This window comes from Anopheles bellator, chromosome X (assembly GCF_943735745.2).
Source record: "Anopheles bellator chromosome X, idAnoBellAS_SP24_06.2, whole genome shotgun sequence".
NCBI lineage: Eukaryota > Metazoa > Arthropoda > Insecta > Diptera > Culicidae > Anopheles > Anopheles bellator.
Window position 1 is genome coordinate 10825564 of NC_071287.1, and position 13449 is coordinate 10839012.

Here is a 13449-nt window from a genome sequence, read left to right on the forward strand (position 1 = left end):
ATGTTTACTAACTCGGATTTTGAAGTTCGAATGTAATAATAATGGCCTCGAAAGTATGTTTAAATATGTCTTCGGCCATTTGGCGTTTTTCAGAGGTCCACACGCTATGACCTGTGGAAGCTCAATTAGTTTTCTACAGCGATGATAACCAACACGTGATGGAGACAATAATGATGCAAAATGCCATAAAATTACCTTTTCAATAATATTACATCCTATTTTTTATATTTTGATACGAGATTTCGTGATTTAGAAAAACACCCCATATTTAAAATATTGGCATGACTGAATGTATTTTTTATCATGTTAATAATTTTTTTCTTGCCAGATTGCGAAGCTTCATGTTTTGGTTTCATTACAAAATATTCCATACCTTAAGTTACGCCCGATTTGGTGGTAGTTCGTTCGTTTGACCTTTTTAATATATAAACCCTTCCACTAACTGCTACCATTGACACGTACGGACCAGACACGAGAATAACTGAACCTGCAATATCATAAAGTTAGATGGTATACTGATATACAAGTGCAATGAAATGCGATGAGTGAGACGTATGAAAGGATGAAATAGTTTAAATGATAGGCCTAACGGATCCCCATTCGTTGATTGACGAGGCTGTATATGTACGAGCTAATGTTATGTATGTGCTCCATTGTGTTTTTGAAATTAATAGCTTAGTTGCGTAGGCCAGTTGATAATTTATTTTATCGATTTGGATAAAGTTAAACTCACTTTACTTAACGCAATTGCAACGAAAATTGTAATCTAATATAAAAATGATTCTAATGATGCATAGTTACCTTTCTACGTGAACTTTTTAATGGATAGACAACTACTCCTTCGAACTGTTGTTCTTGGTTTCACACTAATTTTCAAATAGCGATGTGGCCCAAAGAGAAAATTACAGGCATATAGTGGGTAAAGTCAGTTGTTTATAAGTACCGCCCCCCCCTTGGCTATAGTCAGGCAATACTTTATCGTGAGTTATCGGTATAATTCCATTAAACACGTAAACAACATTCTCCGTCATCATCAATATAATAGCATAATATAATATAATATAGTAGACTGTCAGTATCAACTATATAAAAAAAACTGAAGTTGCGCAGAATAGCGCATGTACAACACACTGAGTGAGGTTGCGGTGTGTTGTTTATGTTCGTAATGAAATTTTAACGAACTAAGGAGCCATGAATTTATGCCTAACTTGTAGCCAAGATGCGGCGATGCTAGTAAACAACAGACTTTAGTGACCCGTAAGACAAAATTTGTTATTTGAACATTTGATTAAATTAAAAAAAAGTTGATATTTACTTTTCCCACCGCCGTTATAAGATTATGAGATTGATTTTATTTTGAATAATCTCATGTCCTGGTACATCCATTAACACCATAATTTAAATTTGAGCGCTGCAAAACAAAGTTTATTCAAGATTTCTTTTAATTTTTTGCATTTTAGTTTTTCTTGATATTACAAGCTCTAGATTAGATTTAGTTATTTATGAGTTATAATAACGTAACTTTTCATAAGTTATGATATTTAAAATGCAGATTAATGAGTGTTAAACGCGTAGAGAAAAATTCATAATATATTGGTAAATTTTTTATGTTCTTGATCTTGTGCGACGACCTCGAAAAAACTACTAAAACTTAACGATGATGAACGTTAAGTGGTCAAAAGTTCGCGTGTACGTGGTATCTTGTATAAAAAGCACCCTGAATTTATTTAAAAAATATGCGATATCTGTTTATTGTTCAAAAACGATATTGTTTCCTTCAAAGTAGTCTCCATGGACTGCAGCGCACGTATACCAACGCTTGATGCGATCCTCAAACCATTTGTTAAACTCGATGTTTGATATCTCCATTGGGGCCATCTTAATTTTTTTCATTATTTTATCTCGGCGCGGCTCGGATCCTTTTTGAAACATTTTCCCAACATTTGCAATGTTTGCGATACCCTTGAAATCTCATTTTTATACAAACTTACTAATTGTTGCTCATTCAAATCCATTCTCAAAAATCGTGAACACGCCCAGAGACACACGTACTTAACTCGACGTAACTTTCATAACTGTTTGATTTCAGAAAAAGACAGTTGACAGTTTGTATATAAAAATTTTGAAAATGATTGGTATTTTACCATCAGCATATGTTTTAGCAACATTTTCATTCGTTGCTGAGAAAGAGTACTCTGAACTGATGAATCGATGGTAAGATTCGATTATAGTCATAAAGAGGTCAACATTTATTTGATGAGCGTGCCAAACCAACAGTACGAAGCAAATTACAAAGTTACTTTCCTCTCGGGATGCATTTCTGTCATGGAACTGGCAAATGAATAACATTTTTGCAACAAGTTGACTCGAAAGCCTGCCAAAACATGATGAAAGAAATAATCATTCCTGATAGAGAACGTCTTATCAATTTCAGTATTTCATTCTACAATAGAATAATGTACTAATCCACAAAGAAAAGAAAGTAGTCATGCAGTACCTGTAGAATGGCGATATTAAGGAGATAGACTATCCATCAGAAAGTCTAGGCCTGCCAACCATTGAGAACTTGGGAATTAATGGAATTTTGAGTAACTGAGAAGACCCCACGTAATTTAACAAAATTAGCTCAATTCATTCAAAAAGGGTCAAGAATAAAAGCTGAAGGTTGTAGAAGGTACTGTATTATAATACCAGGCCGTTAGGCAATATTGCCTGATCATATTGACATGCTTTGCGGATAATAAACTTTGTTTTGCAGTAGGGTCAAACAAATTATGTCAAAAATACCTTCACAATGCCACAATTTCATTTAGACAACCTTAACGTAATAATGTTGAAATAAAGTTTGTTTTGCGAGCCACTGTAAACTTTACTGAAAGCACAATGCGGCTTGACGGACGCAGGCGTATCGCCAGTGTCGTATAAGATTGTAGTACATTACGCCTTTCGCTAAGTTCGTGCATAAGTACTTGGTGTATTAAAAATGTATTCTAACATCCCTCTTCTTCCCCCGTACACGAAAGACGCCTTTAAATGAGTCCTGCCTGCTGCAAGTAAATGGAAAGCCTTCTTAGTTGAAATGTCATGAATGTTGAACAACGAAACAAAACTGATGACGATAGCAAATGGAATATGTGTTGTGATTTTAAAACTACCATACAAAAGCGTGACAAAGATAGAGAGAAAGAGAAGGAGAAATTAAGGAGAGAGAGAGACAAACAAAAAATAAGTTACGGTATATTTTTGGTCGCAACGAGACCCGATCGGCCTAGCAAGAAATCATCAAACAATGGCCACCAAGTGTACGGAACGCCTAGTACTTCAGCACTAATATATTAAGTTATTTATATACGTCTACGAAGTTGGAGTGACAAGCGATGGACCATGAACTCAATTACTGGATTTTCAATATTGTATGCATTCGTATCAATCTAGAAGATGAAAGCATATTGAAATGAATCTAATGACTAATTTTAAAGCGATAACACGAATGCCCTTTGAACATATTTACAAACATTAAAATGCTAGATAAAACATAGCAACGTTTCAAACTAAAAAAGGGTAACTGTTAACTGATGAAAGTTAGAAACGACAAGATCATGTTCAATATTTTTTTGTCGTTCTTTGTCTGAGAAAAGGCATTTCCTTCCCCCCAGATTAGAATGAAGAATGTGTTATTGTTACGGCAAGCTGTGCGACAAAATCAGCCATATAGAGCACGTGAAGTGAAACGGAAATGTCTGAATGTAGGGACTAGAAAGTTTAAAAAGAAAAATAGGATCGATAATAAAAAGCTGAGAAAAAACAGGGTTTTCATTAAATGAAAAACAAAAAGAAAATTATCCGTATGTGTCTTACCGTTTCAAGTTTATCACAACCGTGGGAGCAACTGAAATTTGAATATTATAGATGTGCAAAAACAGCTCAACGCGTAATTGCGGGTGTCGATTGTATTTCCGTATACGATCATCCTCTATGTACTATCGTGGTATGAATTTGTTCTGTCGAAGCTAAGTTATGTCAATTCAGTTGACCTATGTAGATGTTTCCGAGCACATAGTGTTGTAATATCTCTATCTAAACTAAACAAAATTAACTGTTTAAATGTTCGGAAAGGCACAGTTGTGAGATATAACTGTTGAGTCAAGCGCTACCATGATATGTTTTATTGTTGTAGCAGTTTCATTATCGAAGCGCATCGCGTATGCAAATTAAAGTGACGCTTCACTGTGCCATATGTCTCCAAAAATATTTCCGATTTAAAAAAAATCGAATTCTAGGTGATTTTACTGTTTAGTGTTATTTTACGAATGAAACATAACACACCGTGACTTTCATGTTTTTGTTTTTTTGTTGCGCAACTAGTTGCTGGAATTACTCCACTAAAGGATGCTTATACCGTTTTCCAGAACCTTGTTTAAAATCAACACCATTAAATCATTTAAAACCATGTAAGCAAAGCAGTTAAGACATCTTTCATTATATACGTCCGCTACTGTGTCTTGTAATGTTGATTATTATGTTTTAGACTTTAGTCGCAACCCTTCTGATTGTTTTGTTTGTTATGAAACATTCAAACTCTAGAAGCTGCAATAAATAACGCTTTGTTAACCCGAATTTAAGAGAATTTCAGCCGTCCCAAATGGGTAAAGGCATACCACAAAGTAAAATTAGTGCAATTAAAGGTAAGGCCAGTTTTTGTCTTGCGATTGAAAAGGATTCAACAGTCAGTGGATTAAAACTTACCCATCAGCTGCCGGAGTTTCCGGATTTGCAGCTATCGTTTGAATAGCAGGACAAGTCGGTTTCATAAAGTTTTCAACGAAAATAAGCACACGGTATATGATGTAAAGGTAGAACGTAATCCGCAGTGTTTTTTCTAACTGTGCAAATAGGTCTTAGAAACTACGTGTTTCTTGTCAATTTATGTTTCTAAAAATCAGCTTCAATATCTGAAACACGGCCAGGCTGTTATAAGAAAGAAAGAAAAAATCATATTATGCTATTTGAAAGAAACTATTTCTTAAAAGTACCATATATAAAAACGAATATTTATAGAAATCGAATAACATGATTAAATATTGCAGGAAACAGGTATCGATGTTTCGGATTGATATATACAAGAAAAATTAGCTAAACCTGGGATTAAAAATTAATATACAAAACATGCACAAACTATTAGTCAAACCAGAACAATGCAAAGCGTAGATTTCACTGGCACCTCCTAGCAAGGAGATACATGTGCTTTCAGTAACACACACGTTAAGGATTCTACAGGGTTTAAGGGGCTAGATCATATAAATCGAAAAAACGGTATATCATTCAATCTTAATACCATTGTATAAAAAGTAAGTGCACCGTACCAAAACAAACGCTACCGGAAGACACTAAGTTAGTGTTTTTTTCTTGTTCGTATTTTTTTTGTAATGCCAGTCAAGAGCAAATTCGCAGTGCTGTATGACCCCATGGAGAATGGCAGGACGCGCAATCGGTTTTCATTATGTTGTGAAAAGATTTCAACAAATGCTCACAAAAGCCGAATCCAAAGATAGCTTACTAGAGAGATCAGAGAGATCAAACTCTAAAGTGGATATGAGCTGCAGTGGCCACAGAATTCTATAGACAGTTTCGAACAGTAAATGTGCAGAACTTAATCAGTTAAAATCTTACGAACAATTTAAACCCCTCCGCAAGGATGGTACACGCAGATCGTGTAGTGCCTGACGAAGGAAAAATAAACAGTAAAACATGTAGTACCTACCTTTCAGAGTGATACATCGATTGACATTGGAAATATGGTTTTGGAATTATAAGCGGAAAACATATTTACATAAATATTATCTATATTCGTATGCGGTACTTTCCTCAAACTACACGAAGCAGCAGCGTGAGAAGCCGGCAGAACATCGCCATTTATGTACCTAAATCAGTTGTTCTGGTTTCGCTGCCGTCGCTGATACCTTCCAGAGATGGGACTGTGCTGCAAATAATGAAATTGAACTAGATTATAGGTGCAAAACAGATTATAAAAACAGATTATAGGTGCAAACATGTAGAAAAAAACATTTTTCTAAAATGAAAAATGGTTTGGTGTGTGTAAATGGAAGTGTTTAAGAATAATTATATTTGTTTACGAATAAATTCTGTGAAAAAAAAATCAGTCAATTGTCTACCAGACTTTATGTCAGAGTGACTACTTACCACTTTGGAAATAAGTTTTTCATATTTTCCAATTTTCTGGTACGAAAATGTATGTTATACATAAATTTGGTGAATCAACCTTTCAAATAAATGTTCAAGCATCGAAAATATTAACCCGTTTTTTTATATAACCAAATGATAAAGAGAACACTTGTTTGACCATCCTATATATCACATTAATCTAAATTAAAAAAATGGCGAAGTGATGTTGGGGGAACTGCATAGTTTGCATAAGAGAAAGAGAGAAAAAAGACACGAAGAGAGAGAGAGAGATAGAGATAGAGATAGCAATTAGGCGCATTTTTTCTTTCCCCATTCACGAAAGATACCCCACTGTTTATTGGCCGTACTGGTTCATTTGGCCGTACACTTAGTGAATGGCCAAAGAGTATATTTCACAGAACAGAATGCGCTACAAAGAGTTTTCCATCTACAACCTTAATCATTTTTTGTCATCTATGTCAGAGTGATGATTTCGCCCGAACACTGCTATACTCAGAAATGCGAAAGAATTATACTTGCTCCAAAATCCAAAAAGGAATTTCAAAGACGGAAACAAGGAAACAGTACGAAGTCTGTCGGGGCAGCTAGTTTATTATATAAAAAAAGAAAGAAAGTGGGACAAGTACCTTTTTATCTTTTGGAACAGAAAGGTCCATATTTAAAACAGACATAAAAAAAACTTAAATCACATTAAATTTACGTTACATTTTTTTTTTCAATACACTTCACAAGCTACGTTACATTTTGTAACGAAGTCGCAGTCGAGTTTCGAAACCAAAACGAAAAAGGGAATTAAGAATCACTCTCACTGCCCGAGGAAAGACGTTCCGCTCCGAGCCATACTTCTGTACGGGTTCGCTTTGAGCAGTCTCTTATGCTTGTGGGACGTTTCCTCTTTGCTGTCACAGGTCGTGAACGGGACGTGCCGCTCGGTCCTTCTTCTTCCACGAGTGACTTTGCCACGGCCGATTGCTGCAATCCTTTATCTAATGCCTCATCCACCGCGACCACCAGCTCACTGCGCGCAGCTTCGTACTGTTCATCGTCGAACTCGGGCTTCGATTTGGCGAGCATTTTGGCGATTTTCTTCTCAATCTTAGCCCGCTTATCTTCCGACGCTTCCTGCTGCTTCTCCAGATACGCCTTCAGCCGCTTCTCCTCATTGATGTCGCGCAGGCGGCGCCCACTCAGATCACGGCACGCTTCCCTATTGGTGGTTTTCTCGATTTGCGCCCCGATCGCGCGCAGCATAGAACCGAAGCCACCCTTGCCCCCAAGAAGCCTGTCGTTGATACACAACGGCGCGCTGGAGAACACCGTTTTCCAGCTGGCAATCGTACGGCCATTCTGAGTTATGTAGTAGTCCTTCGGCGAAAGCCCCTGCAAAAGTCGAATGTGCACATTGAAGCTAGCGACTCACAAAGCTATTGGCCAGTGTGGCTAGATGCGTACCTTCCATGCTGTAATTGCAGCTGCAACCTCTTCCACAGCGTTAGGGCTCACATGCACTTGCAGCGATTCTCGACCATAGCGTAATGTGTACATTTCGACAGTATTCTACAGGCTTTTACAAGCTGGTGCTGATTGTGCGCGAAAACTGAAAATGACGTTTTCTCAATTGCTACACAAACCTAATGGCGGAACTGTACGGAAAACGGTAAAGGGTAAACAACACAGCCAAAACAGTCGATGAGTAAAATTGTATGCAATATTTGCGTCGTACTAGGTTGTTCAATAAGTTCGTATGGTCGGTAACAAAGAGCGCTGCTACGAGCCTGATTTTGTTTTTGTTATATTGGTACACTCTTCAAATGAACGCATATGAGGTTTCATTTCAATCGGTCACTTATTTTTTTTTTAATCCATTTAGTATCGACACGTCTGTATTTTTTTAAACTGACCTGTATTTTTGAAACGTGACATGTATTTTTTGAAACTGTTATGACGTCGTGTATATGCAACACCGAACGGGACACCAATTCTTCCCTGATGTGTACGGCAAACCAGAACTTACCTTTTGAATGATACGTGAAAACGTTGAGAAAATGAGTCCATTTCCGTTTTTAATCGCCCTTTAAAGATGTCTAATATTAGTGTAAAGTTGTAAGAGCAAAACTATGACGAATAAATGTCATTTTGATTTAATCTCGTGTTCTGGGGCATAGCGTTTGCGACCATTAAGTCCGGTCCAGACGCTACGATGTGTCTGAGCAACGATTATCGTAGCGATTATCGTAGCGTGTGGACCCGGCTTAAGAGATAGACAAAATCCTTGAAATAATGCATCAACTGATAAAAAACGTCAAATGGTCATCAATATGAGTTTTAACGGTAAAATTATTGAAGGAAATGAAGTATTTGTCACTGTCATTTGATGCGTGTATTACTGGCCGGCCACATGATGCGAAAATAAACGATCTGACATTTCAGATAAATGCCAAACTGTTTGCGCTTACGTCAAAACGTTTATGCCTCAGCGGACACGTAAAAACGGTTGGCAAACGCTTTGTTTACAAACATTGGATAATGTAAGTTCTTATTTGCTGGTATAGCAACAAAATCTAAAAAAACAACAAATAACAAACAACAGCAAACAAATATTCAGAAATCAATTTTTTTCTCTTCTATTTCTGTTTTCTCGGACCAAAAACACGAATGTGAACACGTTTGACATTGCGGTTTTATATTTTTTCTGCCAAACGAAGCGTAAAGGATCTGACGCTTTTACGGTCCAAATTACGGCTCGTGTAGCGTCACTGGGGGGCTACATGAGGTGTTCCGTAATGATTTTGACATTAACGATTAATGCCAAACTGTTTACGCCTCGGCCAAAACATATACGTTTTGACAGCGCCGCAGCAGTTTGGCATTAATCATTAATGTCAAAATCATTACGTTACGCTTGATGTAGCCCCGCAGTCACAATATGCCTTACTTCCACACAATTATAGCGGGGATGGCTTCGGTGGAAAAAACTCGAGCCACGGTAGTACTATAAACAATGTGGAAAGTGCGCCTCGATTGCTGCAATGCGGCGGGGCCCCCCCCCCTCCCGTTTGCCGTTCGCCGCAAAAAGCGCCGCGTTTGGTCGTTCCTGTAACGCTTATTGCACACAATCTTTAGCGTGCTATAAAGGGGATGAAATGCGCTGGCAAATGTGTGTCGCATGCTATAAAAGAAAATAATCCGTACCTACAGCAGGTCCATGACGCGATTCGCGATTGACAAACTTATTATTATCTTGATTATGGAGATTTTGAGCTTGAAGCTTCTTTCATCTCTTAAAGAGAGATCAGAGTGGTTGACAAACGGGAATGGAAGCGCCCCGGTGCCCACTCCTTACTTACTTACTTAATCCGGTTACAACCGCCGAGCGGTCTTTACCTGCTCCAACGGTGCCCACTCCGGGGCTCCCGTAATGCTGGAATGGAATGGCTCCCGTAATGCACCGACCTACTGTAGTGACCTAGGTTTGGCGCTGCACACCGCACCACCGCTTCTAACCCGATGGTGGGCGATGGGAGCACTCGAATCTGCTGGGGCCGCGCACTGCGGTTTGCGCACGGCACCACGCCACTTGCGACCTTATCGACGACCTGGCGGGCGCGTAAGGAACAATCGATTGTTTCTGGATAGACTCCGCACGGTGTGGATCGTGGCCGCATTCGCCGAGGTGCTTCTGCACCGTAGCAGCACCCGTATCCGACCGGCGGTCTCGCGGCTGATAACCGATTCCCTGGATTGGTCATCTGGGTCCAGCGTCGTTGTGGATTGTTGAGCAGGTGAGACGGCAGGTGGCAGCGATCAGCAGATAAGGGGCCCTGGAAACCCCGGGGCGTGAGAAAGGCGAACGCTCGCGGCTCAGTCTTATCTGCGTATCGGCTGGCCGAATGGGGCTTCGTGCGCCTCCTAAAGTGCTCGCTGCGGGTCACCGCCGAAGGTGTTGAAGGGGCGCTTGGGGCAATCGAGGCCTGGTTATAAGGGCGCGCGCGTTCAATCCGCGGTCAGCGTCCGCGACCGATAACGCGAGTTGGGGGGCAAGATGATGGTTGGGAGCTGGGGGCGATTGGGCGAACGAACTTTATAAAGCCTCGAGTTGCACCCTCGAGGTGCCACAGGCACACAGCCGTCACCGTGTCACCGTTCACCATCAACGCGCGTCTGCAATCAATCCACTGTGTCTTTTCGGCTCGCTCGGTCTCGCACAAGTTCCCGCCGGGACGCCGAGCGCACCATGGACCACAACCATGGCGGACCTGACGATATGGAGATGGCGTGCCCGATGCAGATGTCGGTAAGTAGCACAGAGCCTCTTGCACCGAGAACCACGTGTGAATCGGCATCTCTCTCTCTGTCTCGCGCTCTGTGTTCGCGCAGTTTCACGGCGGCAGTTGCGAAGTGATCCTGTTCCCCAGCTGGGCGACCACCGAGGTGGGCTCCTTCGTTGGCGCCACCATCGGCTTCTTCCTGTTGGCGTTCCTGTACGAGGGTCTCAAGTTTGCGCGCGAACTGCTGCACGCCTCCGAAGCCGGCAAGCCCTGCTCCGTTGTGCCAGCTCCGCTAACCAAGCGCACCTTCAGGTGAGTGTAGGGGTGGGTGGGACGGGGAAAGGATCACGTGCCGCTTCTGCACTCCTCCTCCTCCTGCTAGCTCGCGTGGGTCTACGTTGGAATCGGTTGTTCCGGTTCGCTGTGTGACGTGACGACGCATCCCGGACCACCCCCTCCCCTGAACCGGACGTGTGTCCGGTGTCACCAGGGTGCGGGCGGAGCGGAGTGGGGAAGGGGGACTTCGCACAGGAAGAAAATTGAAAAGACCCGTCTCGGCTTTGATCGTTTCGCTTAACAGCCGCGAAATGAAGGAGTAATTTCAGGCAAACTCGAAAACCGGTGTGGGGCGGGGTGGGGGTGGAATGGTGCAAGGACATCGATTCCCGTGTGCACGTGTCGTAAAATGAAATACAAAAAACTAAACTAAAAAAGGAACGGCCTCTCGCCGGTCTGGCCGAATCCCCTAGGTTCCGGCCCGGGTGTACCGGGCGCCGGCGCGGCCAGGGCGCAGAGGATGGATTTGAAGCACGGCCACGCGTACACGCACACGGAAAGGCGTACGCACCCGGTGAGCGCAGCCCTTGTCGTGTGCGTTCACCCGTTCACCGCTTTCATCTCTCGGTCACACCGCCGATTTGAGCCTTTGTTCTTTCCGCAAAGTGGTGCGCCAGCGCACCGAAGGTGCAGGCGCCCGCGGAAGGGCTGGACGAAGGATTCATAGGAGATGTATGGAAAAAAAAACGCGATAATAAATTGCCTCCACCGACACACGCACGAGGGTTCTGCGGGGCCTCCCAGCTCTGCACGCGCCCTTGTTACGCGCGGAGATTTCGCCAGCGTCCGAGCAACCCCTAACGAGTTCGAACCGAGTGCGGAAAAAGGCCGGATATTGCCTGGACCTGACACTCCCGGAGCCAGCAGCCTTCGGTCTTCGGACGCTACGGAAGCTACGGCTGAGTTCCTTCGGGGTTAGATAAAACTGCAGCCGCGGGAGTGCAGGTTACTGATATCAGCCATCCGCCAGTCCCTCCCACACACATCACGCGTCTTGGGGCACCTGCACCTAGCCGCCGGCGTTAATCTCTGTGTTATTTTCTGTAACGGTGTGTAAATCAACTACGACTGGGTTCCTTCTCCGCAGGGAGGCCCTGCTCAGCCGGGTACACATCGTGCAGAGTCTGCTCCACCTGGTGCAGGTGATCGTCTCCTACCTGCTGATGCTGATCGTGATGACATACAACTACTGGCTGTGTTTGGCCGTCGTGCTGGGCGCCGCCTGCGGGTACTACATGTTCGGCTGGGTGCGCAACAGCTCCGTCGACCCGACCGAGCACTGCAACTGAGAGCCGACCAGCCGATGAGACTACGACCAACGACTACCTTCACTTCCTTCACTACTAGTACAATAAAATCCGGCCACTAAACACCAGGCCACTTGTAGCGGCGTCACGTGTCGTTTCTATTGTTTGCGGATTCGAAGGAGCGTCGCCAGCGCCAATTGCCAGCCAGCGGTGCGTGCGACCAGACCCTATCACCGTTGCTGCGGCATCAGCATTCGCGGCAGAACCACCGCTCAGCGTGCTAACAGGTCCCGGCCCGGTGCCGTGCCGGATAATTGAGTTATCCGGACGGGCGCAGGACCTCTTTGGGCGCGAATCTGGCGAAATGCACAAATCGGTATCTCGTTTCGATTGCCATCTTGATGGCACGCCATGGCAACGCCCAGCCACTGGCCTGGCGTGGCCTGGCCTAAGCTGCGCTCCTTCGGGGCCGTTTTTATCGCTCGGTCGGCGGTGGAGGTGGACCCTCAAGTGGCCTGCGCGCGCTTCGGGGCGTTCAAAGGGGCGCTAATCATCTTACTTGCGACACCTACCGTGCGCGCCGCCACATTCTTGCGTATGCCATGGCAACACCCCTACACACCGATGGGTCTCCGCTTCTGCAACGGCAATCGAGGGAGACTCGACACTTTGCCTCAGTCGGCTCTGAGGCTGAGGCCGTCCATTACGCAAATGCCCCGGCATGCCCCTTTGTTTCCGTCGTCGTCGTCGTTGCCGTCGCCGTCGTCGCCGTCGATGTAATGCGCGGCATGAGCGTTTCCCGAAGGGACCTGCACACGTAGCCGTATCCCTCCATGGCAACAAAACGCACCCCGGTAGGTTCTCGACCGACCGGTTGGACGGTGCGCCAGTGAAGCGTGTCCTGGTCGTGAACGCGACCAAGTCCCGGTCCGACCGCTGGCGATGGAGCGATCGCCCCTATTGTTCGTCGGGTCGGTGTGTCGGGGTATGCGGTGTTGCAATTTCACTAGCCAGCCAGCCAGCCAGCCAGCTCGGACTACGAGTCCTCGGCCCGGGAAGCGCGCGCGGGCTAAGCGGATTAGGACCGATGTTCGAGGAGATCTCACATTCCCGATAGCGAGAGAGAGCGACAGGCCTCGAGGGGTTGCCGCCGCACCGAGGGCTCCCATAATAAGTAGCAAATTGAAAAGAAACGAACCCATAATAGGACCCACCGACACACGGGACCGGATCGATGCCGATGATCGGCCGGCTTACGAACCTTCCTGGTCCTTTCCTGGTTCTTTCGGTTGCCGACACGCAAAATTAAGAAAACGATCGAGCAAGCGAGAGAAACCGAGACCGAGGGAGAGAGAGAGAGAGAGAGAGAGAGAGAGAGAGAGAGAGAGAGAGAG

At 43.9% G+C, this 13449-nt stretch overlaps 2 protein-coding genes across 2 annotated transcripts; one reads left to right on the forward strand and one right to left on the reverse strand.

Moving 5' to 3' along the window:
• Window positions 1-6763: 6763 nt before the first annotated feature.
• LOC131213687 (splicing regulator SDE2-like) lies at window positions 6764-7796 on the reverse strand. The gene is made up of 2 exons (XM_058207788.1): window positions 7657-7796; window positions 6764-7584 (listed from the first exon to the last, which is right to left on the reverse strand). The coding sequence occupies exons 1-2, from the start codon at window positions 7747-7749 to the stop codon at window positions 6997-6999; spliced, it is 681 nt and encodes a 226-aa protein (XP_058063771.1). The 5' UTR covers window positions 7750-7796; the 3' UTR covers window positions 6764-6996.
• A 2049-nt stretch (window positions 7797-9845) lies between these two features.
• LOC131213669 (high affinity copper uptake protein 1) lies at window positions 9846-12181 on the forward strand. The gene is made up of 3 exons (XM_058207764.1): window positions 9846-10498; window positions 10582-10784; window positions 11896-12181. The coding sequence occupies exons 1-3, from the start codon at window positions 10439-10441 to the stop codon at window positions 12095-12097; spliced, it is 465 nt and encodes a 154-aa protein (XP_058063747.1). The 5' UTR covers window positions 9846-10438; the 3' UTR covers window positions 12098-12181.
• Window positions 12182-13449: the final 1268 nt, after the last annotated feature.